At 48.8% G+C, this 26,976-nt stretch overlaps 1 protein-coding gene across 4 annotated transcripts; it reads left to right on the top strand.

Moving 5' to 3' along the window:
• The first annotated feature begins 273 nt into the window (after window positions 1–273).
• Window positions 274–26,771, top strand: LOC121329735 (E3 ubiquitin-protein ligase TRIM9). 4 transcript variants are annotated; one of them, XM_041275466.1, is made up of 11 exons: window positions 274–1,242; window positions 11,127–11,222; window positions 13,414–13,536; window positions 19,751–19,861; window positions 20,124–20,277; window positions 20,944–21,089; window positions 22,031–22,169; window positions 24,047–24,085; window positions 24,974–25,277; window positions 25,491–25,653; window positions 26,236–26,771. In XM_041275466.1, the coding sequence occupies exons 1-11, from the start codon at window positions 406–408 to the stop codon at window positions 26,311–26,313; spliced, it is 2,190 nt and encodes a 729-aa protein (XP_041131400.1). In that variant the 5' UTR covers window positions 274–405; the 3' UTR covers window positions 26,314–26,771. The 4 variants fall into 4 exon arrangements, with proteins under 4 accessions (XP_041131400.1, XP_041131399.1, XP_041131402.1 ...); XM_041275465.1 differs by having other exon boundaries at window positions 20,932–21,089; XM_041275468.1 differs by lacking the exon at window positions 24,047–24,085.
• The last annotated feature ends 205 nt before the right edge of the window (window positions 26,772–26,976 follow it).

The raw sequence follows: 26,976 nt of genomic DNA, 5'->3' as shown, positions 1-26,976 counted from the left end.
GTCCCAAATATCCTCCAGTCTCAAAAGAGGAGTCTGGACCACACACCCCCATCCTAGATTCATGCCACTTGCGGCTACAGTCTTATCTGCAACTCAACCTAAACAGGGGGTCTCTAACCGAGACAGAAAAACAAAATATCCAATGATAGCTCGCTTCACACCCTCCTTATCCAATCGTTACCAAGCAGGGGCGAGGCAATTCAGCAGCAGGAGTTAGATTGTCGCCCCTATAACAGCGCTCTCCGGTTTGCAGCTTGCAACAGCCGAGCCGGGTGCTGTGTGCTGCAGCTAGCTATAGACAAGCAGACGCTAAACCACTGCCCGGGTTTACTGCAACGTTTGATAAACTTGCTCACTTACAAAGTAAGCTATTTTTATTTACCTGCAAAAATAACCCAACCACCTATGGAAGAAATGGAAGAAGAATTAAAATGCCCAGTTTGCGGATCGCTGTTCCGGGAACCCATCATATTGCCATGCTCCCACAACATCTGCTTGGCGTGCGCCCGGAATATTTCAGTCCAGACCCCTGACGCCGAATCTCCGCAGAGTAGCCGGGCTTCTGGCTCGGGGGTCTCGGATTATGACTACCTGGATTTGGATAAAATGAGCTTGTACAGCGAGGCGGACAGCGGCTACGGCTCGTACGGGGGCTTCGCTAGTGTCCCGACTACCCCTTGCCAGAAATCCCCGAGCGGGGTGCGGGTTTTCCCCCCAACCGCCCCTCCTCCTCCTCCCCAGCATCACCTGCTTCTGCACCCAGGCTCCTTACCCCCCATCCCCCGCAACTCCTGCATTACCTGCCCGCAGTGCCATCGTAGCCTAATTCTGGACGACCGGGGGCTCCGCAGTTTCCCCAAGAACAGGGTGCTGGAAGGAGTGGTCGATCGGTACCAGCAGAGCAAAGCGGCCGCCTTGAGGTGTCAGTTGTGCGAAAAGAGCCCCAAGGAGGCCACGGTAATGTGCGAGCAGTGCGACGTCTTCTACTGCGACCCGTGCCGCCTGCGGTGCCACCCTCCGCGGGGCCCGCTCGCCAAGCACCACCTGGTACCTCCAGCCCAGGGCCGGGTGAGCCGCAGGCTTAGCCCCCGGAAAATCTCCACTTGTACCGAGCACGAACTGGAGAACCACAGCATGTACTGTGTCCAGTGCAAGATTCCAGTCTGTTACCAGTGTCTGGAAGAAGGAAAGCACTCCAGCCACGAAGTTAAGGCGCTGGGAGCGATGTGGAAGTTACACAAGGTAAGATTGTTATTTTAAACATAGTAAAAGTTGAGAATTATTATTATTATTATTATTATTATTATTATTATTATTATTATTATTATTATTATTATGTTAGGTGTAACTAACTTTTGCTAAGTGCAACCGGTCCTGTAATTCTACTTACTAACCGCATCCCATAACGTTTACAATAGGATTCTTTCCCATAAAAAAAAACAAAAAACATTGTATTAGTAGCGTAAAAACACCGTGATTTCCTATCGTATAGGCTACTGACGTTCATAATGTATCCTTTATAGTAAACTACAGTGCTTTAAGAGTGCTGCAGTACTTTGCAGATTAGCTAACGTGTGCATTTTTGCAATGGGAATCACAAAAGCAGATACCATCAGCTTGTTCAGATCGAGGGAAGGGGGTGAACTGACTCAAACAAACACGTATAAACATGTCATAGACGTACAGATAGTAACAGTATTGCAGTAACTTTCCCAACCAGACTGTAAATTTAATACGTTTTCGAGTGTTTTTTTGTAACATTTGCAAAGTAGAACACATTAAGTTATTCGCACCCAGGCAAACGGTCGTTGCGCGTTAATAATTAAAGTCAACCAGCGACGGCAAAGTGAATACCGGCTTTAGTTGCATGTTATTATAAATATTAAGTACAGTATATCTTGAATATACTAATTAAACGACAGCTGCATAGCAGAAATAATTGCCATTTTCCTCAACACAATATATAATCGTTTCTAAAAGTTAAAAAGAAATGCAATGCAGTGGTTTATCAGTGAGGCTCGATTGAGAGAGCGCGGCTTTGCTGCCTTCATTCCAGTTCATCCATTCTCCAGTTAGAGCAGAAGGCGTGCGATTAGCGTCTGTCTTGCATTAATAATGAGTTCCCGATATTCAGAACCAAGCTGCGCAACACTTGGGTTCAAAGAGCCATACTGATGAGCAGAGAATTCCCCAGAAACCAATACAAAAAACTAGAAGCATCGTAACTGAAGTCCCGAACTGATGAGAGCTTTGTTAACGGCAGGGAGACATCGAGATCTACCATGTCCATATTACATGTGTGTGTGTGTGTGTGTGTGTGTGTGTGTAAATGAACGCAGCACTGTGAGCGCTGTAGTACTGGGCAGCACCACTGCCTTGCTGTAATGCTATTCGGATAGGCTGTACAGGCAGTTTGCACAATACACATTCATCGTGGTGTCTCCCAGAGATTCCACTTTTTTCTTTTTACCAATGAATACAGGCAAAATCAGAACTATTGTTTTCCTTCTGTAAATTGATGGTGTAAATCCAATGCAATCAAAGTTTTGCAAGGGGTTTGAATATAAGGCATGTGCCAAAGTACCCTGAAGACTCTAGTAATTGCTAGTCCAGCCTCTTGTCCCGTGACTAGGATAGCACCGTATCGAGGGGTGCATGTTGCAGTGTGGATGTGGAGTAAGGAATATCTCTGTGTACTGTAGGTAAGGGAAATAATTAACATTGAAAGATTTCCAGTTCTTGTTGAAACATCGCAGAGCAATGTGAGTGAGTGAGTTTCTACAGAGTCAAGAAAAATGGTGGAATGATGGAGATGCTCCACTGCCCAACGAGGCCCGTGGTAGATCAGCTAGACCCCCCCATCCCCTCACCCCACCCCCTTACCCGTCCTTCTTTCCATTCTGAAAGGATTGGATTGGATTCCTGCTCAGAAACCCTGACCTCCTGCCCTGGAGCACAGCATGAGTGCAGGAGAGCCCTTTACAGTGTGGCCCATTAAAAAGCAAGCCAAGCACAGGCTGAGTAAATCACCTTCTTAAATCCTACGCTGTCCAAAGCTACTGATTACCCAGCGCCTCACCCTATCAGATTGATGCTCCCTACAGTGCTATGTTAGAATTGATATAAACATTCCTGAGGTATTCGCCTCAAAGCAATGCCAGCCTTTACAGTGGAACACAGAATACAATACAATACAATGCAATAATTCAACAGTGCAGTAAAACAGAGCCAAACTGGAGAAGTGCAAACATGCAAAATATAATTGGCAACTCGTAAAAAAAATTAAAAATAAACAAAAAAGGATGTTCTGAACAAAGCCTTTGGAGATGTGTATGGAAATTCATATCACTCGGGACGAGACGGTTATTCGACGTGGTCAAGATGCCTGTAGCCTTTGGAAAAAAAGGTAGAACATCGCATTTTATTTAGAATTTACTGATAGTTTAATCATTTGGGCATTTAGAGTTTGAAGTTTGGTATTGATTGTTTTGTGCAGCGCTGTCATCATAGATAACCGTGTGTGAATGCACATAGCTGCTTGAGATCACTTCAGCTGAAATGATCAAAAAAGCAACAAAATATCATTGCAAACGTGCCCGTTCATTTTGCATTGCCTTTCTCAAACACAGTCTCAAGCATTCATGATAAACTGGAGGATAGTGAATAACAGGCATTGGTGAGCTTGGCTGTGCTTTTCTTGAGCATTACAATTCTGCTCAGCTCTGCTTTATTATCATGGTCTGCCTTTCTAGGCTAGCATTGTAAAGAGTTCTGCAATCTCAGGGTCAGATGCTGAGGGGGCTGCAGCCTGTGTGCAACAGCGAGTGTGTTTGAGGATCAGAGATACTGAGCTGCTGGGAACCTGGTGAACATTCCCTGGTGTAAACAGCGTTGCTATGGCGAGGGAGTCCGGGGGCTGGGGATCTCTTTGTCTCACTGAAAGGCAGCAGCAGCCACAGCACCCACTGCTTCAGTGATCAGCGCAGCTCCCTGGAATAGGAATTAGAAAAGAGAGGAAATAATGCGTGGGGAGATCAGCAATGGCAAAGCAGCGACAGGAAGTAAACTGTTGGTAGCAATCAGATTTTGCCATACCAAAGGCAATGGGATGCTGTGGTTATCCATTAGAGCGCCATGGTTCAGTATTTGTGCACTGACAACTGAACCGTTAAACATCCATCCAGACCCTGAAATAGTTCATTATTATGTTCTTGTTCCTGGTAAAGCTGCAGTGGAATGGCCCTCCAGGACCAGGACTGGACACCCCTGTTCTAAAACTTAAACAGGGTATTTTACAGAAGGGTTAGGAGGACTGTATGCAGGATCATTGAGCAAGCAGGATCCAGACAGAGATCCATCAGAGTCGTCTAATACTGCAGACAGACAGCTTGTTGAGTTGCCAGTCCTTTTACTGTAAGCAGCAGCGATTCAGCTGTGTGATTATGATTTGCTTCTTGTGGTGTTAAGGGACTGGAAGTGTCTCTGCTGTTAAAGTCAACTTAACCCCTGTACAGCTACGCCCACTGCCTGCTCCATTCAGCACTCCGCAGATCCAATCTTTCAGCCGGGCACAGCATAGGATTCATGGAAGCTTCGCTGCTGGAGAGAGCTGTAGCTGTAGCTCACTGGGGAAAGGCATCAGTCTCTCTGGGCTGGGTTCTGCACCTGGGTCCACAGCAGCTGAAGTTCTGAGGCACCGGGCAAAGCTGAGTCATAATGCACATGTTCACGGTTACTGCCGTCAATGGAGCCCCCCTTATAACAGTTTATTGGAGCTTACTGTAGCAAAACCATCACAGAATTTAGGTAAACCACATTGCAGAGCTTTGTAAAAGCTTGTTACAGATGGCAACGCACAACAAATGCACAGTGGCATCCATTTCAGAGTGAAGCTGGGAATACGAATCCACGCTGGACATCTAGGAATCTGCTTGGTGCCGTGCATGCTTGCATTTCTCAGTCTCCTTTGAGTGGTCATTTGACAGTACAAATCAGCTGTCATTAACCCTTCATATCGCGTCTATCCAGCGTGTAACACCTGTAACAACGCTTTTGCAATTCCACAAACACCTTTCGTATTTACTTATACACACTGAGAAATGAGAAAAAAAAACTACAGGCCAGCTAGTGCCCTCCTTGAATTTAAATGGCTCTCACTATTTCAACAGCAAATCAAATAAATAAATGAAGAATACCTGTCAGCAGGCTAACCAGCTGTATTCTGTCTACCTGTTTTTACAAGACAATATTTCCATGACAGAACGGTGTAGCTTTGCATAAATCAGGCCAGCTAGTCTGAGTGATTCAGAGAGAAACCTTTTCTTTTAATTAGTTCTCTCATATACAATGAAACTGGACTGAACAGACAGACTGCTAGTGGCATGTAAAAGCTGTCCCAGGCTTCGGTTTATGGCAAGTTGTTGTACAGGAATACTGGGTCACCTCAGCCAGCACTCTGCATACAGAAGTGACAAGCATGCATTTCAGTGGGCAGCAGAAGGCCTTTCTAGCTTCCTGGGGCAATATGCCTTGCAGCAGCTCAAGCATCCTGCTCTTGCATTCTTATTGTTTCAAATAACAATAGAGAGAGGTGTTTGAGAGGGCAGTGCCCAGGTTGCAGGGTCTGTGCTCCCCTTGGGTTACTTGCTGTGAGCTGCCCTAGTCCTGTCCTGGCATTCTGACACCCCCGCTGTCACACACATAGTGCAGCCCAGGGCTGTGTGAGCACATGCACTGATCTGCAGTGAGGGCTGTGTGAGCACGGGCACTGATCTGCAGTGAGGGCTGTGTGAGCATGGGCACTGATCTGCAGTGAGGGCTGTGTGAGCACGGGCACTGATCTGCAGTGAGGGCTGTGTGAGCGCGGGCACTGATCTGCAGTGAGGGCTGTGTGAGCGCGGGCACTGATCTGCAGTGAGGGCTGTGTGAGCACGGGCACTGATCTGCAGTGAGGGCTGTGTGAGCGCGGGCACTGATCTGCAGTGAGGGCTGTGTGAGCGCGGGCACTGATCTGCAGTGAGGGCTGTGTGAGCGCGGGCACTGATCTGCAGTGAGGGCTGTGTGAGCGCGGGCACTGATCTGCAGTGAGGGCTGTGTGAGCGCGGGCACTGATCTGCAGTGAGGGCTGTGTGAGCGCGGGCACTGATCTGCAGTGAGGGCTGTGTGAGCGCGGGCACTGATCTGCAGTGAGGGCTGTGTGAGCGCGGGCACTGATCTGCAGTGAGGGCTGTGTGAGCGCGGGCACTGATCTGCAGTGAGGGCTGTGTGAGCGCGGGCACTGATCTGCAGTGAGGGCTGTGTGAGCGCGGGCACTGATCTGCAGTGAGGGCTGTGTGAGCGCGGGCACTGATCTGCAGTGAGGGCTGTGTGAGCGCGGGCACTGATCTGCAGTGAGGGCTGTGTGAGCACATGCACTGATCTGCAGTGAGGGCTGTGTGAGCGCGGGCACTGATCTGCAGTGAGGGCTGTGTGAGCGCGGGCACTGATCTGCAGTGAGGGCTGTGTGAGCGCGGGCACTGATCTGCAGTGAGGGCTGTGTGAGCGCGGGCACTGATCTGCAGTGAGGGCTGTGTGAGCGCGGGCACTGATCTGCAGTGAGGGCTGTGTGAGCGCGGGCACTGATCAAGGGGGTAGATTCAGGGGTGGAGTTGGGGGAGGCAGAGGGATGTGTATGAATCATACATTTTGTTTAATTTTTTTTTTTTTTAGATTTATTTTTTTTAGGTGGAATTCTCTGTTTGTTTGTCAGTGGTGTTAAACACCAGTTACAATATGACTGCAAGCCTCTGAATGGAATATGTGAGTAAGTAATTGAAGTGTACTGGGTGATGTTAATGCTGATGAGCTTTGAGAATTTAGCTAATCTAGCTTCTCGTTGTGTATCAGTAGCTCTTTGGGCATGCATGGTACCAGTACTCCAGAATGAACAGCTTGGTAGCATGTGTGTGCCAGTCACAGACACACAGGAAGCTGTTATTTTGAGCTGCAGAGCTGACTGCAAGCAGGACTGACTTCTCAGCCATCTGTCTGCCACACAGAGGAGCAGGCAGAATGAATTCAGCTCAGTGAAGAAGAAGCACAACAGGACTTTTCTACAGACTTCAGAGCGATGCTAACAGGTGGCTGGGGAAAGGCAGTTAAGCAGAGGCATTTACAAAGCTTTTACTTACGGGTTGTTCACATTTCACAAGGAATTCTAAGTTTGAGAATGTCATTAAAGAAGCCAACAGCAGAGTCTCAGCCAGGCTCGCGAATATAAAACAAGAGAATTCATCAAGACAGGCTTTTTACAAAGTCACAAGTTAAAATGCGTTAGGTAGAGTCTCCAGACTGACCCCAGCTGGGGCTGATGAAGTCCTAGTTTAAACTGATTTGCTCTCAGTCTGCTGCCAATGGAAACAAACAGGGCCGGTTTGAAAGTGCTTTCCCAGTGGCAGATGGAAACAGGGCAGGATAAGTTGGCTCAGAGTGGAGTCTGTATTCACCCACCCCAGCAGGGCTGTGTTTGAGAAGAGATGATTCCTAGGTCCAGCACCACAGACAGCTCCATGCAGACAGTGCTTACACAAGCCCCTCTTACCTTGCTGTGAATCAGGGTTGATCAGGATCCCACGTGTGATCCTGCACTTCAGATTACCAGAAGCATTGACACAAAGTCACATTAATACATCATTGTATTATTGGTATTTGTATTTGAAACGTCTATTTGGTAGCGGAGTGTGGATAGTTCACATTGTGACACACAAGCCATGGTCTCTCTGTGGAAATAAACTCATTTGAAAGCACTAGCATTTTTTATTGCTGTTGGCTGATGTGCTTTCTGTGTTCGAAATTGCCATGTGGAATGTCGTTGTATGCTGTTCTGCACATGTAGCACATGCTGTGGGGAATCTCCTGATTGCATTAGGGTTCAATATACAGGACTGTGCATTGAGGATCCTGGAACCCCAGTGAAATGAGATTGGCGTATGAATCTTTCTTGCTGCAGGCGTGGGCTGCTGTGCTTATTAATAGTAAATGGCTGTTATGGTTGAGCTGGTTTCTTAGGGAGGGGAGGAGGAGGGGAAAGGGGGAGGGCAGGCTGGTTTCTTACGGAGGGGAGGAGGAGAGGAAAGGGGGAGGGCAGGCTGGTTTCTTACGGAGGGGAGGAGGAGAGGAAAGGGGGAGGGCAGGCTGGTTTCTTACGGAGGGGAGGAGGAGAGGAAAGGGGGAGGGCAGGCTGGTTTCTTAGGGAGGGGAGGAGGAGGGGAAAGGGGGAGGGCAGGCTGGTTTCTTAGGGAGGGGAGGAGGAGGGGAAAGGGGGAGGGCAGGCTGGTTTCTTAGGGAGGGGAGGAGGAGAGGAAAGGGGGAGGGCAGGCTGGTTTCTTAGGGAGGGGAGGAGGAGAGGAAAGGGGGAGGGCAGGCTGGTTTCTTAGGGAGGGGAGGAGGAGGGGAAAGGGGGAGGGCAGGCTGGTTTCTTAGGGAGGGGAGGAGGAGGGGAAAGGGGGAGGGCAGGCTGGTTTCTTAGGGAGGGGAGGAGGAGGGGAAAGGGGGAGGGCAGGCTGGTTTCTTAGGGAGCGGACACACACACACACACCCACGCACACACACACACCCACGCATACACTCACACCCACGCACACACACACACACACACACACACACACACACACACACTCACACCCACACACACTCATACACACACGCACACACACATACACACATACACTCACACCCACCCACACTCACGCACACGCCCACACACGCACACACACACACACACACTCTGAGACATTTGGATTAAAGAACTTGGTGAAACAGGTCCAGATAGTTTTATGCATTCCAACCCTCTCATTAGCAATCAGTATAAAAGTTTAAAACAAAACTATTAGAATCTACTGTACATAGAAAAAAAATGTTATTAACTTTCCTCACTGCTAGAACTGTGGAATCTTTGAAAACCAAAGTGAACACTCTTTCGCTCTGCAGGTAGTTGCACTGCTTCTAGAAAAGGGAGATATTTCTGCAAGAGTCGTCGACCAACAGGCATGCAGCACGCTCATGCAAACACACCTACATGCAAGACGGTATTCCCAAAGCATCAGCGTGCTGTTCAGTGCACTGCAGCCCTGCAGGACAGATGAGTTCATGATGTTTGCTTGATCAGAGCAGCCCGTTGACTCTCATTCTTCCTCGGTTGGCAGTGCTGTGGCTGGAACTGCTGAGCCCTGAGTTTGTTGTTTTTAGAACATTGTTTCCAGGCAGCCACAGTGTCTACTAATATCTGTCCCAACAGGGCAGCGAGTGTTGGGTTTCAGGTCGCCCCGAGGTCAGTTGTTTTAGTTGCCCTGGAGTGGGCGGCTGTGGCATATATTTGTATTTGGTTTTGTCCTGGTGTTGTTTCAGTCCGAGGAGTGCTTTTACTGTGATGGCCCGTCGTAGCCAGTGCAGGCAGGCAGGCACTCACTCACACTCACTCACGTACTCTCACACACTCATTTACTCACTCACTCACTCAAACACTCACAGACTCAGTCACTCACCCACCCACTCACTCACTCACTCTCACCCACTCCCTCACTCACTCACATACTCTCACTCACCCACTCACTCACTCACTCACTCACTCACTCCCTCACTCACTCGCAGTCAGTTCCATGTGAGCATGCTGACCTCCTCACTGCTGCTGGAGAAACCGCAGAGAGCATTGGAGACATTCCAGATACGAAGAGCCTTGCTTGCTTGCTGAAACACTGCAGATGGAAAGATTCCTGGGACATGATAAGAACGTGGATATTATTAATAAGGGGAAAGCAGCGGTGGATAAGTTGAGCGTTATAAGCAGGAAGCTCTTATCGGATTAGCTTTCATTAGCCTTAGTAAATTACCCCCAAAGTCTTTAAGTAAAGAGCTTACCATCTTACTTGTTACTGAGTGTACAGCCCTAGAGAGGGGTGGGGTTTAAAGCAATACATTTAACACACTTCAATAAGAAGGTAAAGATAATACTATTGTTGCTGTAGCTGGTGGAATTCTGTGCATTTATACTGCAGAATGTGAGGGAAGGAAAGGAAAATAGGTTAACACTAAATACATCTCTGAAATAAACATATTTACAAGCGAGGGTTTTTCACCCGGTCACAGTGACAGAGAGACCAACATCCTGGGAGAGGATCCTGCAGGGCTGGGAACAGAAAGAACGCTGAGAAATCCCTGAGCCGCTGCTGTGTTGTGTCAGTTTGAAGTAGAAAACTCACTGTACTGTTTTTTGTGGTAGTTGCAATTCACTCCAGTGGGTTGTTATGCATGAAATGTCCAGCAGTTGGCGGTGGTGTGTATGCTTATGTTTAGTTCTTGGTGCAGCCAAGAAGGGAGGTGGTTTTTACCACCTGGGTTCAATGCAGATCCCTTTGCTAGTGAAACGGTCACACCTACAGTTCTTGGTTCTGGTGGTGGATACAGCTGTATGTAGTGTCGGGGTTTTGGGCATGTTGGATAATGCCTTTCGGGCGCCCAATCCTCTGCAGCCATTGTCTTCCCATATCCCAGCCAGCGCTCGTAGAAAGGAGTGCGATGGTTGTGATGGAGGCGGGGCGGTGAGAGGGAGTGCGATGGTTGTGATGGAGGCGGGGGGGTGAGAGGGAGTGCGTTGGTTGTGATGGAGGTGGGGGAGTGAGAGGGAGTGCGATGGTTGTGATTAACGCTACTCTAATGGTGGTTGCCTGACGATAAAGGGGCAGTAACTCAGGCAACAGCCTGCGTTCAGTGTGCTGCACGTCACAGCTGGGAATGATGAGGCTGCAATAGAATACAATAGAGGCAGCAATTACCTTCCCAGCGTCTCTTGCGTGGTGAATTGCATTCGGAGCTCCCCCAAAGGGATTTCAAAACATGAAAACAAAATTTACATAGAAAAAAAATCAGACATGGAACGGGGGAAGGCTTGCTTTCAGGAATCTGTTCCTCTGTTCAAGAGGTGTCATGTAATAGGGGTTGTTGAGTTGAATCGATGCTAAGAGGTTTAAATGCTGTAAGAGTTTCATGTGCCATGCTGTATGTGCTGAGTTGGAAATCATCTGGAAGTTCATCTGGGGGAATATCTTTGTATTTCATGATTCTGAACTCGTTGCCCTTTCTGTGTTCCGCAGGGTCAGCTGTCCCTGGCTCTGAACATCCTCTCGGACCGGGCCAAGGAAGCCAAGGAGTTTCTGGTGCAGCTGAGGAACATGGTCCAACAGATTCAGGTACCGTTCTGCACAGACCAGCCCAGGTCAACACCCCTCCATCACCACTGCCCTGGCTGGCGTGCAATCTGTCCAAGTGCTGAAGGCACTCGTCTCCTTGGCTTTCTGCACAATGTTACGCTGCGGTTAATTCATGATAGACGGCTTAAAGACAAAGCTGCAAGCACTTTTAAGTACAGGGCATGACTAGCCATGTAATAACATTGTAATAACAGCTTAATTACTATTGGATCCTGCTCTTACACGTTAACTACTGTCTCATTACAGGGAGTGCCCTTGCAAACAGCCTCTTGTTACCTGATGTAATTACATGGGAACTCATGGTAGTTGATTGAATTCTGGTGTAGTAGCATATAACAAGGGATGGGAGAGGGGTTTCAGTCAAGCGATTTGTGAGATCATGCTCATTTTAAGAGGCCAATTTCTTATTTCCCTGCATGGTGCTATAGAGATGTGCACAGCTCTCCAGTGCCCTGCATGGTGCTATAGAGATGTGCACAGATCTCCAGAGCCCTGCATTGTGCTATAGAGATGTGCACAGCTCGCCAGTGCCCTGCATGGTGCTATAGAGATGTGCACAGCTCTCCAGCGCCCTGCATGGTGCTATACAGATCTCCAGCATCCTGCATGGTGCTATAGAGATGTGCACAGATCTCCAGAACCCTGCATGGTGCTATAGAGATGTGCACAGCTCTCCAGCGCCCTGCATGGTGCTATAGAGATGTGCACAGCTCTCCAGCGCCCTGCATGGTGCTATAGAGATGTGCACAGCTCTCCAGCGCCCTGCATGGTGCTATACAGATCTCCAGCGCCCTGCATGGTGCTATAGAGATGTGCACAGCTCTCCAGTGCCCTGCATGGTGCTATACAGATCTCCAGTGCCCTGCATGGTGCTATACAGATCTCCAGTGCTCCTGCATGGTGCATAGAGATGTGCACAGCTCTCCAGCACCCTGCATGGTGCTATACAGATGCCCTGCATGGTGCTATAGAGATGTGCACAGCTCTCCTCACATGATTCTGTACACGCCGTCTTCTTCTCCCTCGTGCAGCCCACAGAAGCCCCGGGGAGGCCGGTAGTGGCGTCAGTTTGGGGGACTGTGCAGGTGAGGGACCAGCAGGGAGGAGGTCTGAGCTGGGCACCGTTCCGTGGACAGGACTGGCCCTGGGTATTGCAACACCTTCCACTGCTCAGCCATTCTTAACACGGTCTACCGTCCAAATAAAGAACATTGACGTGATTTTATTTTTTATGTGTTGAAAAATCAATAAAATCAAAAAGGCATTTAGTTTTTTTAATATATTATGTAGAAAATTGCTTCAGTGTGTCTTGAACTTAAATACCACTACTACTAATACTATTATTATTATTATTATTATTATTATTATTATTATTATTATTATAATATTAATAGCAGTGAAAGGCCCAGCCCTTCACCCTAATTGCTGCTGTCTGTCTGTCCTGTCGGTCTGTCAGTCTTGTCTTGAACGCAGTACGCTCTTGGTCCCAGTTCATGAGTTTCCAGTTCATGAAGCCGTACTAAAATCAGAACCTCCTGGATCATTCTCTCCTTCACTTTTTCTTTGTAACTGTTCATTCAGTCCATATTTAGGTGACACAACAGAATACTTTGTCAAAACCCAAGCATGTTAAGAATGGCTGGTGTGTGATGCAATTCTCACACCCGCTCCACTCTTCATCACAAGTTTCTACTGTGACCCCTTCTGGGCACTCGTCAGACCAAGTGCCTCCACCACAGCCCTGCACCTCCCTGGGATGTTAGGCATCTCACACATGCACGTCTTCAATAACCGTGTTCTAAGTTGCTAAACATTTGAAACAGTTCAGTGAATGAATGCGTGGTCAGTAATGATGAAATGATGCTTTCTCTTTTATAGTCCCCCGACACAAATTGTTTAAAATGTTTTGGGTAAATGTCTGTCTGGTTCTAGCCTGTCTAGTTCCAGGTCAGTCAGGTTCTAGCCTGTCTGGTTCCAGGTCAGTCTAGTTCTAGCCTGTCTGGTTCCAGGTCAGTCTGGTTCTAGCCTGTCTGGTTCCATGTTAGTCTGGTTCCAGCCTGTCTGTTTCCGGGTCAGTCAGGTTTTAGTCTGTCTGGTTCCAGGTCAGTCTGGTTCTAGTCCGTCTGGTTCAGGGTCTGTCAGGTTCTAGTCGGGTCTCGTCTCCTTACAGGAGAACAGCGTGGAGTTGGAGGCCTGCCTGGTGGCTCAGTGTGACGCTCTCATCGACGCGTTGAACCGGAGGAAAGCGCAGCTGCTGTCCCGGGTCAACAAGGAGCACGAGCACAAACTCAAGGTAAGCTGCTGCTGTTCAACAGGGAGAAAAACAAAGAGCTGCTATTGGCATTCAAAACACTGGCGAGACACACCTTGCAATGTTAATCATACCGCTCTCACTGAAGCTGCTGGCTGCATTATGTCACAGCTGAATGAAGAGGAGATATTTTTTCAAACGAATGGAGTCACCAAAGGTAGGTTGAAAGTACAAGAATAATGATCGAATGATAAATAAAAAACTGTAATCAATTATATGGTGTAATTACAACTACAGTTCCGCAAGTGTGCTTTGGTGCAGATTGCACAATTATGATTGTAACTGACCCAGGTCTGCCTTGTACAGCTCAAGGTAGCAGTGCGTACATCTCAGTGCTGGAGGAACAGAGCTCCTGAACACTGCAAACATCCTGCAAAGAGCAGGGAAGAGCAAGCAGAGCTGTAACTGCTGTGTGTGCAGTACCCACTGGGTGCTTTAGCATGCTGATAGAAACCAGAGAGAATGCTATCAGCCCTCGTCTCCTGGCAGTGGACACAGCTGTTAAAAGCATATCTTTGATGCTAAGAAACGCCTCTATAGCTCAGTAGCATTTAGCTGCTCATAAAAAAAGAACACCTCTGTCCTCCGGCACTGTGAGTGGTTTTTTTTTTGTTATTTTCTGATGCCGAATTAGAGAAATTATACCAACTGAATGTCAAACAAGAGCAGAAAAAAATACATCAGCAGGATTGTTGCTTCCAATTCCACGCCCGGCTGGTAGCTGGGATTTAAGTTTTAAACAAGTTGGTGTAAAAAAAAAAAAAAAAAAGATGAAACCATTTGTGGCTCCCCAGGGGAAATGGCTGTTTGGCAGGAGAGGCAGCGAGAATGGAATCATGCATGCAGCAGCGTTCAAATTATTATATTATTTACGATCAGAATAGCAGTAGCAGGTACTAATGGAAAGAGAGATAAAGCAAAGGGGCGGGAGCACTTTATTTATTTGAAGATGTTTCAGCAGCAGAGCTGTGAGTGATTTTTTTTAACCCTCGGAGGGTACCTCTACAGCTGGATTTTTTAGAGCATTTTACAGAACCATGGAATTCACACAGATTGTAGAAAACATATGAACTCGGGATAAGATGCAGGGGTGTGCTGATACTCGGAATTGCCTTTAAGAAGTATTTATCAGCAGATATTCAATAGATCCCTTAATTAATGTGTTGATTTAAAAACAAAAAAAAACTGTCCTTCCCTCACCTTTACAACTGAGTACCAGTCAATGGCATTGAGTTCCACACTGAGAGTTTTAAAAGCTGATTGCAGTGAGGAGCCCACCGACCCGTTCCTGGTTCAAAATGAAAACGGGGAACCAGGAGAAGATGTGGCTGGGCTGCTGTCATAGAAGGGACAGAAGACTTGTGCTTCTTGGTCACATGACTTCAAAGACAGATGTTTCTGTGCCGGACTCTGACAGGAGCAGCAGTAAGACAGGAAACATGCTAACAATGTGTTACCAGAGTGTTTCACACACAGTGTAGGGTTTCCAGTTAACAGCCAGTCATTATCACTATACTAGGGGTGTGCAGGTACTCGTTACTCGCACCTGGAATTACCTTTACACCTGAGGACCAATCAATTGCACTTAGCGTCTGTATTGAAGGGGCGCTGACGATGTTACTGCTTCTGAACTGACAATAAATCCATTGCATTTCCTAGTTTTGCAACCTGTTTTCGTTGTCAGTTTGCAGCCTCAATATCAGCGCACACCTACACGATTCTTCGGATGATCTTCAGTCGCGCTTTCATTGCGACTCTCTCTCTAGTTAGTAGTTCTCTCTCTCTCTTTTATTTCTCAGTCTTCTCTTTGATTGTTGGCTTTCTAAAATAAGCCCATTCCACAGTTCTCTTCACAACAGAAAGAGCACTGCATAAGAGTGAAGCCATTTCCCAGAGCCCAGTTCAGTTACACAGCACTTCACTGCATAAGAGTGAAGCCATTTCCCAGAGCCCAGTTCACAGACACAGCACTTCACCCCCACCTCTCACCAGCATTTCTTATAAGCGTGTAAATGGTTCTGAACCTTTTCTCTTGAAACGAGAAATATGAGGCGAAATAATTCATAAAGCAGAAGATAAAAATAAACTGTTTTAAAAATAAACTAAAAACCCATGAATAACTGTGAGGAGTTCATGTTTAATGAAGCAGGTAGGCCCCCCAGTGGAGAGGACACAGAGGCAGGCAGGAGCCAGTGCTTTGCAGCCGGCCCCAGTGATAGCTGACCACAGCTCTTGATGAATTCCATTCGTTCTTGTTAACGATTCCCCAGAGCTGTCCGCTTGCAATCAACAGAGGCTTCCTCTGTGCTCAGCCTGGCACTGCACTGTGACCCCCCCCCACACCCGCCCCCCTGTAAGACACAAATCACTGAACACGGCAGGCTTTCCAATCACTGTTTACTGCACTGGTTCACACAGCAGGGTGCAGGCAGCACTGGGCTTCCTTCACTCTCCACTTTGATGCCGGTGTGGCATTTGTCATGCGTTTGATGGCACGTGTTAACATCTTATCAATTATTTAAACGGGAGAAACTAATTTAGATTTAATGATCCTGTGCTTCCAAATGCTTTCCTCGTCACTTTTCATCAACATTTCCTTCTCTCACTCTCTGCCCCCCCCTCTCTATCTCTTTCTCTGTCTCTGTTCCTCCCTCCTCTCTCCCTGTCTCCACGGTGCAGTGTGAGTCATCAAACTGAAGCAGACAGCCTTTGCTGCAGTAACACGTTATCAGTGCTGAACCTGAACAGTGAGTTTTGATCAAGGACTGTGCTTGGAATGCATGTGTTGACGTCTGGGGGACTTGCTTTTGACAAAGCAGGAGATGCAAGCCCTGTTTTATTAATGCAGTGCTAGAATCTGCATGGCACCTCTCCTTATGAGCTCTGGAAACCATTTGTTAGTTTTTTAGTTAGCCAGTTAGTTAGGAAGTTACTTAGCTGGTTTTAAGGCTCGCTGGGATAGATGTGGGTTGTTGCAACTCTTCTTTCCCAGGGTGTCCCAGGCACAACAGGTAAAAACACTGGGTTACAGCAATCCCCCTCCACACACTGCATACTAGAATAAGCAGAGAGCAACATAGTAACAGCAGCAGTGAGGTGTCAGCCAGCAGAGGCTCCTAAACAAGCTGGAAGCCCTGTCTTCAGCCTTGACTGCAGAGAGCTGGCAGTCTGAGCATCGCCAGACAAAGCCTGCCATAAACTAGCAGGCAACATGTGCAGACGACAAGCAGAGCAAACTGCTTTGCATCCCACAGTGATATCAGTTGGACAGGCACGTGATCTCAGATGATGCATGAAGCAGGAGGGATGCTGTAGATATTAAAAACAAACCAGCGGAAACCAGGACAGTGGAGCAGAGCTGGCTGTGATGTGCCCAGTAGATAGGTGAATCAGGAGGGGGGCCTTGGGTCTGTGCTGGGCTGAGCTCTCGCTGTGGGTCTGTGCTGGGATGAGCTCTCGCTGTGGTTCTGTGCTGGGATGAGCTCTCGCTGTGGTCTGTGCTGGGATGAGCTCTCGCTGTGGTTCTGTGCTGGGCTGAGCTCTCTCTGTGGTTCTGTGCTGGGCTGAGCTCTCGCTGTGGTTCTGTGCTGGGCTGAGCTCTCGCTGTGGTTCTGTGCTGGGCTGAGCTCTCGCTGTGGTTCTGTGCTGGGCTGAGCTCTCGCTGTGGTTCTGTGCTGGGATGAGCTCTCGCTGTGGTTCTGTGCTGGGATGAGCTCTCGCTGTGGTTCTGTGCTGGGCTGAGCTCTCGCTGTGGTTCTGTGCTGGGATGAGCTCTCGCTGTGGTTCTGTGCTGGGATGAGCTCTCGCTGTGGTTCTGTGCTGGGATGAGCTCTCGCTGTGGTTCTGTGCTGGGATGAGCTCTCGCTGTGGTTCTGTGCTGGGCTGAGCTCTCGCTGTGGTTCTGTGCTGGGATGAGCTCTCGCTGTGGTTCTGTGCTGGGATGAGCTCTCGCTGTGGTTCTGTGCTGGGATGAGCTCTCGCTGTGGTTCTGTGCTGGGATGAGCTCTCGCTGTGGTTCTGTGCTGGGATGAGCTCTCGCTGTGGTTCTGTGCTGGGCTGAGCTCTCGCTGTGGTTCTGTGCTGGGATGAGCTCTCGCTGTGGTTCTGTGCTGGGATGAGCTCTCGCTGTGGTTCTGTGCTGGGATGAGCTCTCGCTGTGGTTCTGTGCTGGGATGAGCTCTCGCTGTGGTTCTGTGCTGGGCTGAGCTCTCGCTGTGGTTCTGTGCTGGGATGAGCTCTCGCTGTGGTTCTGTGCTGGGATGAGCTCTCGCTGTGGTTCTGTGCTGGGATGAGCTCTCGCTGTGGTTCTGTGCTGGGCTGAGCTCTCGCTGTGGTTCTGTGCTGGCATGAGCTCTCGCTGTGGTTCTGTGCTGGGATGAGCTCTCGCTGTGGTTCTGTGCTGGGATGAGCTCTTGCTGTGGTTCTGTGCTGGGATGAGCTCTCGCTGTGGTTCTGTGCTGGGATGAGCTGTCGCTGGGGTCTGTGCTGGGATGAGCTCTCGCTGTGGTTCTGTGCTGGGCTGAGCTCTCGCTGTGGTTCTGTGCTGGGATGAGCTCTCGCTGTGGTTCTGTGCTGGGATGAGCTCTCGCTGTGGTTCTGTGCTGGGATGAGCTCTTGCTGTGGTTCTGTGCTGGGATGAGCTCTCGCTGTGGTTCTGTGCTGGGATGAGCTGTCGCTGGGGTCTGTGCTGGGCTGAGCTGTCGATGAGATTCTGTGTTGGAGCTGTGACTGCCCCGGGGGTTAGATCCCATGAAAACATTTCCAGCCGGGGGCCTTGTTTCACTCTCCCTCACTCCATGACCTTTCTACCCCTTTCCTCTCTTTCTACCTATATATATTTAATTTATGTTTTTCACTAGGATCTATGTTTAGCCTCTTAGTCTGGAGGTTACTTTTTGCACAGTCTGGCTGTGTGCCCTGCAGCTCAGAGAGGAGGGTGCAGTGCAGCATCGCTTCCACAAACACAGCCTCCTCCTCCCTGCAGCATCGCTCCCACAAACACAGCCCCCTCCCTTTGGCATCGCTCCCACAAACACAGCCCCCTCTCTGCAGCATCGCTGCCACAAACACAGTCCCCTCTCTGCAGCATCGCTCCCAGAAACACAGCCCCCTCCCTGCGGCACCCCTCACACAAACACAGCCCCCCACCCTGTGGCATCGCTTCCACAAACACAGCCCCCTCTCTGCAGCATTGCTCCCACAAACACAGCCTCCTCACTGCGGCATTGCTCCCACAAACACAGCCCCCTCCCTGCGGCTCTCATGCTGCAGAGCACTGTCCAAATGTCCCCTTTTGGGACAAGGACCGCAAACTGCCCTCGTCTCTGGGACCAGGACAGAACCAAGACTGGGGGAATACCCAGCGCAGTGATTTTAGGGGAGACTGTGCAGCTCACCCATAGGCAGCGCTGTGGGTGAGGAAGGATTCAGGGACACGGCAGCGCTGTGGGTGAGGAAGGATTCAGGGACACGGCAGCGCTGTGGGTGAGGAAGGATTCAGGGACACGGCAGCGCTGTGGGTGAGGAAGGATTCAGGGACACGGCAGCGCTGTGGGTGAGGAAGGATTCAGGGACACGGCGGCGCTGTGGGTGAGGAAGGATTCAGGGACATGGCAGCGTCTCTGTGTGTTAGCGACTCGCAGCTCATTATTACAGCTGGAGGGATGAAGATCAACCCCCTGCAGCACACTCTGGGTTATAATCTTTCATCCCAGTCTTCAGCTGTCTCTTACAAGCTGAGGGAAGGGTCTACACTGAAACATTCACCATGGAAGTTGTTTTACCTTTGATGGAACTAACAGGAGAAATACGAATGTGGAAATCTTTTTCGCAGATATACCCCATGAAGATTAAACTACTTTGATGGTAAATAGTTTATTTTTGGTTGGCAAAAATTCCCATCTTTACAGGTTTTAAAATGTATTTTTTTCCGCATTCATTTTGCATGCACTGCCTGCATGTTACAGGGGCAGGGGCACTGAATTTTAACACCTTCTGCTGGGTCAGAAAACTGTTGCTGCCTTAGTTCAGTGTGTGTCTTCCAGCAGAGACCATGCAGATGCATCGCTACTGTAAAGCCAAGCCTGTATTAAGTTGTGTATCCTCGGCTGTGGTGGTGCTGCATTAATGGCTGCGTGTCTCTCTCTCTCTCTCTCTCTATCTCTCTCTCTCTCTCTCTCTCTCTCTCCCCCTGCAGGTGGTCCGTGATCAGATCTCGCACTGCACAGTCAAGCTGCGCCAGACCACCGGCCTGATGGAGTACTGCCTGGAGGTCATCAAGGAGAACGACCCCAGCGGCTTCCTGCAGGTCAGTGAGGGGCACTGTGAAACGCTTCTGCTTCACAGAGATTAAACCATGCAAAGCTCTAATGCTTACTGCAAGGCAAAGTGGCGTAAAGACACACCCAGCGCTTTGTGATCTCTGTGACCATACAGCACCTCAAAACGCTTTGCAACTTCAATCATTGTTTTATTTGTTGTTCTGTTTGAAAAAATAATAAGCAATAAACGAAAGCTCAGAACTGCTTAAAAGAGGTCTCCAGCGTCACTCCGGCGTTTCCTGCCCTCAGATCTCGGACGCTTTGATCCGGAGGGTCCACATGACAGAGAATCAGTGGGGGAAGGCCACCCTGACCCCCAGAATGACCACCGACTTTGACCTGACTCTGGACAGCGGGCCCCTGCTGCAGACTATCCACCAGCTGGACTTCGTGCAGATAAAAGGTAAAAAGGGAGAATCCCAGGGTCTGCCCTGCCTGCTGTCTGAGTGCCCTGCCCGCCACAATCATCACGGCGCCAAGCTCCGCCTTCATTAATAATCCGCTCCCTCCAGCGTGTGAGAGATTCACAAGTGGCACTAATGCTGTGGGAGTGTGTGAGTGTCTGGGAGAGTGAGAGCATCACTAATGCTGTGGGAGTGTGTGAGTGTCTGGGAGAGTGAGAGCATCACTAATGCTGTGGGAGTGTGTGAGTGTCTGGGAGAGTGAGAGCATCACTAATGCTGTGGGAGTGTGGGAGTGTCTGGGAGAGTGAGAGCATCACTAATGCTGTAGGAGTGTGGGAGTGTCTGGGAGAGTGAGAGCGTCACTAATGCTGTGGGAGTGTGTGAGTGTCTGGGAGAGTGAGAGCATCACTAATGCTGTGGGAGTGTGTGAGTGTCTGGGAGAGTGAGAGCATCACTAATGCTGTGGGAGTGTGGGAGTGTCTGGGAGAGTGAGAGCATCACTAATGCTGTGGGAGTGTGGGAGTGTCTGGGAGAGTGAGAGCATCACTAATGCTGTGGGAGTGTGGGAGTGTCTGGGAGAGTGAGAGCGTCACTAATGCTGTGGGAGTGTGGGAGTGTCTGGGAGAGTGAGAGCGTCACTAATGGTCACTCAGTTCCCTCCCCAGTGCCGGCCACCCCTATCCTCCAGCTGGAAGAGTGCTGCACGCACAACAACAGCGCCACGTTGTCATGGAAACAGCCCCCCCTCTCCACCGTGCAGGTGGACGGCTATATCCTGGAACTCGACGACGGTAACGGAGGGCAGTTCAGGGTGAGTGGCTGCGACTCGCAGCTCCTGGTTTATTCACATGGCTTTCGTTGCTAACTATGGCTGAACCTCACTGCTGAGTATAACGATCCTGACACGTTTGAAATGCGATTGAAAGATGATCTGATTCAGGTTGAAATGGGTTGCACTGCACAGGCCCACTCCAGCATGCGTGCCTCAGTGTTGGTTTGTTTTTCCTGCCCTGGTTCGTCCTCTGTTCCAGTCCCCCTGGAGCTGCACCTCTGCAGATTAATGAGAGCTCAGAGAAGCACAGCGCTCGTCAATGAGGCACAATCACCACCCAGGCTGCAGAACAGCTCATTTATTTACAATCAACGACAGATGCAAGAAAGGACTAATTAAGTTCTAATTAATGCTCTGCTCTGCCAGTTTGCTGTGCTGCATGGAGTGATTTGCTTTTGGCTTGCTTGAAAGGAAAAGCTTGCTGCTGTCTGAGGAGTTATTGTTCAAAGCCATGACCGTTCAGTTCAGGGAGTTAGGGAGGGAACTAGAGGCCACTTTGTGCCATTTTTTCTGTTGAATTACAGTAAGTGTGTCTTTTTCGCAACATTTTTCAAAAGCAATGCTTTTTCATTACATAATAGACTGTAATAGAATTAATGTTTTTTTCTCATCATGAATGATGCCAAGGCACTTCCCAATAAAAACATAAAAAAGGACTGAAACAGCGTGGTGATGGGAACCCACCAAAACATTTTACAATAAAAATCAAATGAAAGAGAAAAACAAAACGGAAAATAACAAACAGCAGGATTGTCGGGCTTCAGCACCACGAGTCAGACTTGACTGTTTTTAGTCAAACAGGGTGTGAAGTGTGTAAGTCAGCTAGCGGAGGAATGGGGGAGCAGTGTGCTGTGCTGTGAAGTGTTGGCGCTGCAGCCCTGTACTGAGAGCCCCTGTGCTCTGCTCTGCTCTGCCTGCAGGAGGTGTACGTGGGGAAGGAGACCATGTGCACGGTGGACGGGCTGCACTTCAACAGCACCTACAGCTCGCGGGTCAAAGCCTTCAACAAGTCCGGAGTGGGGCAGTACAGCAAGACCCTGGTGATGCAGACCGCAGAGAGTAAGAACCCGCCCTGCTCGGTGCTGTTACATTATTATTATTATTATTATTATTATTATTATTATTATTATTATTATTAATTAGGGGGTTCATCGTGATCTTTCACTCACTAGAGGCTGCAGCTCTTCTCATGTGTGTTCCTCAGTGTTCCTGGCTCCCTCTAATCTTTCACTCACTAGAGGCTGCAGCTCTTCTCATGTGTGTTCCTCAGTGTTCCTGGCTCCCTCTAATCTTTCACTCACTAGAGGCTGCAGCTCTTCTCATGTGTGTTCCTCAGTGTTCCTGGCTCCCTCTAATCTTTCACTCACTAGAGGCTGCAGCTCTTCTCATGTGTGTTCCTCAGTGTTCCTGGCTCCCTCTAATCTTTCACTCACTAGAGGCTGCAGCTCTTCTCATGTGTGTTCCTCAGTGTTCCTGGCTCCCTCTAATCTTTCACTCACTAGAGGCTGCAGCTCTTCTCATGTGTGTTCCTCAGTGTTCCTGGCTCCCTCTAATCTTTCACTCACTAGAGGCTGCAGCTCTTCTCATGTGTGTTCCTCAGTGTTCCTGGCTCCCTCTAATCTTTCACTCACTAGAGGCTGCAGCTCTTCTCATGTGTGTTCCTCAGTGTTCCTGGCTCCCTCTAATCTTTCACTCACTAGAGGCTGCAGCTCTTCTCATGTGTGTTCCTCAGTGTTCCTGGCTCCCTCTAATCTTTCACTCACTAGAGGCTGCAGCTCTTCTCATGTGTGTTCCTCAGTGTTCCTGGCTCCCTCTAATCCAGTGCATTTCTCTTTGCTCTGTCTGTCATACAAACAGCGCAGGAGAAAGCTCGCTCTCAGCGTGATTAGAGGGAGCCACTGACACTGAGAAACACACTGTAAGCCATTCAATTTAAATTAAAAAGCAGCTGAACCCCTGATAGTAATGTTAGCAATGTGTATAGAGCATGCTATGGGTTAAACATTTCGAATGCTGTGACATTGAGTGCGAGCCCTGGATCTCCCGGCTAGGTATCTATTGCTGTTTGCTGCAGCATCTCCTTTAATTAAGACGCTGACAAGCTACCATCTGTACTGAAAGAACACACACCACATGGCAACTTGACAGCAATGCAGCTCAGTCTTCACAGGGAGATACTGGCAGATCAAACACAGTGAAGGGCTCCCTTGGTATTTCACGATTCGATAATTCACAAATTCAGTTAATCCCACGATCAGGATTGAAAATGTACTATGCTGGATGCTGTGCGGTCTGTTGAGTCAGATTGGGAAATAAGAAGGGAGTAAATTGGTGTGCTATACAAAGATAGCAATATAAACAAGTTTACCATGCTTTTACCATGCTTTGCCATGCATTAACCATGCTTGGCTGTATGTGTGCCACATCTTACTGTGCTTGTACGCTGGTAATTCCCCTGCCATGTCTTTATAATGAAGGGACATGTGCATGTAATGTGTGCAAAGGGACTGATCGTATTGAGTAATTAAGCTTATGGTTAATTAAACCGGGGAAGAGCTGGAGGGGAAGGGTTTTCCTGAGCCTTGTTGCAGGACTGGGATGAGGCATCACTGTGATTAGTTCTCTGTTCTCTGGAGAGCTCCCTGTGCTAGGTAGCGACACTGTCGTTTACAGTCTCAGGCTGCCTTTAAGAGGTGCCTCATTATCCTGTCAGCATTTCTGGGACTTTGGATTTGCTCACGGATCAGTTTGAAATAATGTTTGCAGTCAGTCGCTGCAGGGAGTAAAGGTACTGCACACTGTATTTTGGTGTTTCAGCAGTCGGGGGTCTCTGGTTAGGATTCTTATTGATTCTCTTGCAGGTTTTGCCCTTTCTCCTCTCTTACCGTTGTAAGCGTCACTTTGCTTTTCTCTCTTCCCCTCTTCATGCGTTTCAGCTGGATACACTTCATGTGTTTTAAACACTATGGGAGCAGGTATGGGTTCATTACATTCCCTGCACGAAACACATCAGTCCAGCTGCAAAGAGCTCAGTGCCTCTCGTGCATCGCAAGCACACAGGCACAGTCACTCTGCATTTGTGAGTGTGTGTGCATGTGAATGTGTGTGCGTGTGCGTGCGAGTGTGTGTGTGTGCTTGTGTGTGTGTGTGTGCGTGTGAGTGTGTGTGTGTGTGCTTGTGTGTGTGTGTGCTTGTGTGTGTGTGCCTGTGTGTGTTAAGCGAAAGAGCGCATCTTTTTTTATGATGAATCATCTTTTAACGTGTCTTAAAGCAACATTTACAAACCAAAAAACGTTGCTCCACTGATCTCAGATTGCAGTGTATGAGCAGTGGAATTCAGCTAACCCTGCTATTCCTGTACAGCACCAGTTTCCCTTGTGTTATTTCGCCCTGGATTGTACACGTCTTCATTTCATTGCTATGCACCTTCTGTCATCCATGTGTTTCAATTCTCCTCTTCCAACAATCATGTAGAAAAAAAAAAATTAGGATTGAAAATAAACCCAAAAGAAACCACTTTGAGACATTCTGGCCGTAGATAGGTTTGCATTTTTCAAATGTGAAGCCTCTCAATTGAATAGTGATACAGTATAGTATATCATTCCCAAAGCCAGAGAGCAAGGGTAACAGGGATTTTAAAAAAAATTAATCCATTAAAGGCTCATAGCAAAACCTGAAGTGGCTAAAACTGCTATGCATTGGGATTCGTCTATCCATCACGTCAGCTCATTTAATTTGTATGTCAGCTGGTTACAGAAAACAGCTGACATTATTAATTATTTGAAAATCCTATACATTGTTTATTCAAATAGAACCAGCTCTTTTGAAAGTGAATCAAAAATGTTTTTCCGTTTGTGTTGCAGTCGCCTGGTTCACCTTCGACCCCAGCTCCGCCCACCCTGACATCATCTTCTCAAATGACAACCTGACAGTGACGTGCAACAGCTACGACGACCGCGTGGTGCTGGGGAAAACGGGCTTCTCGCGCGGGGTACACTACTGGGAGCTGAGCGTGGATCGCTACGACAACCACCCCGACCCCGCCTTCGGAGTGGCGCGCGCGGACGTGCTGAAGGACGTGATGCTGGGCAAGGACGACAAGGCCTGGGCCATGTATGTGGACAACAACCGCTCCTGGTTCATGCACAGCAACTCCCACACCAACAGGTGAGCCCTGAATGTGTACTCGTGGGTCCCGAGCTTCATCGACTGCAGAACTGCGGACGAGCGGAAAGGCTCAAACTGCAATGCAATGGGACTCCTCTGACAGGGGGGTGGAGGAAGTGTGTGTGTGTGTATGTGTGTGTGTGTGTGTGTGCGTGTGTGTGTGTGTGTCACTGGCTTGTGATCCCTGTGATCACGTGCTGTTTCTCTTGGCAGGACGGATGGGGGGATCAGTAAGGGCACCACGGTGGGGGTGCTTCTGGACCTGGCTCACGGGACCCTGACGTTTTCAGTGAACGACGAGCAGCAGGGTCCCATCGCCTTCGACAGCATGGAGGGCCTCTTCTTCCCTGCCATCAGTCTCAACAGAAACGTGCAGGTATAGTACTGGGGCTGAGGGTAGCGGGGCTCGGGGGGGGGGCCGGGCCCCCCCCCCCGCCCATGGCGCTGAAGGGGCGGGCATGAGGGCGGGGCCCGTGATGGGGCGGGCCCAGCTGTGAGGGTGGGGCTGCAAGGGAGGGGCTGTGATGGGGCGGGGCTGTGTGCAGAGGCCTTTTCCATAGCTGTGTGTAGAGGCATTGTGCAGGGTTGTGTGCAGACGTTTTATAGAGGGCTGTGTGCAGAGGCATTGTGTACGGCTGTGTGCAGAGGCATTGTGCAGAGCTGTGTGCAGAGGCATTGTGTACGGCTGTGTGCAGAGGCATTGTGCAGAGCTGTGTACAGAGGCATTGTGCAGAGGCATTGTGTACGGCTGTGTGCAGAGGCATTGTGCAGAACTGTGTGCAGCAGTTGTGTTTGTAGTTAGATGAACCTGTTCCACTAAACAAGGCATGTCATTCTTTATCATTTGAATAGTAAGCAATAAGTCAAAGAACTGCTGTTTCTCTGTTGTTAAAAAGGAACAGATAAACGCTGATTTTCTCCACTTTAATTTTGTCCTGAATGTTGTTATTCTTCTCAGGTCACTCTTCACACTGGGCTGCCCATCCCCGAGTTCCACACTGCAAGGAACCCTGAGCCCCCCAGTTCAGTGTGTTAATGACACCGCCGGCCATGTGGGCTGGGTGCTTCTGACATCACCATGCCTGTAATCAGCCTGCGCAAACAGCCAAGGAAACTGCATCACTGGAATGAAGAATTGGAGTTTGAAAATAAGTACTGGGAGGCAGTTATACTTTTTAGAGCCGGATCAAAATGTGCTTTTTTACCTTCATCCAAAACCCCCAGATATTTCCGTTGTAAAGCTTCAAGCTCTGCATCGCATTTACTACTGCTGACGATTTTTCTGCTTTCTTTTTGTTTATTTTATATAACCTTAATTTTACTTAATTTTATATTATTTATTATTTTGTTGATCCGCCCATCGGTCTCTGGAGATTTCCCTTGTAAGACCCGCTAGTCTGCTCATAGCCAGGAGGAATGCACTGGACACTGGACACTGGACACTGTACACTGTACACTGGACACTATACACTGGACACTGGACACTATACACTGGACACTATACACTGGACACTGGACATTGTACACTGGACACTATACACTGGACATTATACACTGTACACTGGACACTATACACTGGACACTGGACATTGTACACTGGACACTATACACTGGACATTATACACTGGACACTGGACACTGGACACTATACACTGGACACTATACACTGGACACTGGACACTGGACACTGGACACACTG

Source organism: Polyodon spathula, chromosome 17, assembly GCF_017654505.1.
Source record: "Polyodon spathula isolate WHYD16114869_AA chromosome 17, ASM1765450v1, whole genome shotgun sequence".
Classification (NCBI taxonomy): Eukaryota; Metazoa; Chordata; class Actinopteri; order Acipenseriformes; family Polyodontidae; genus Polyodon; species Polyodon spathula.
This window is presented reverse-complemented; position numbering and strand designations above follow the sequence as displayed.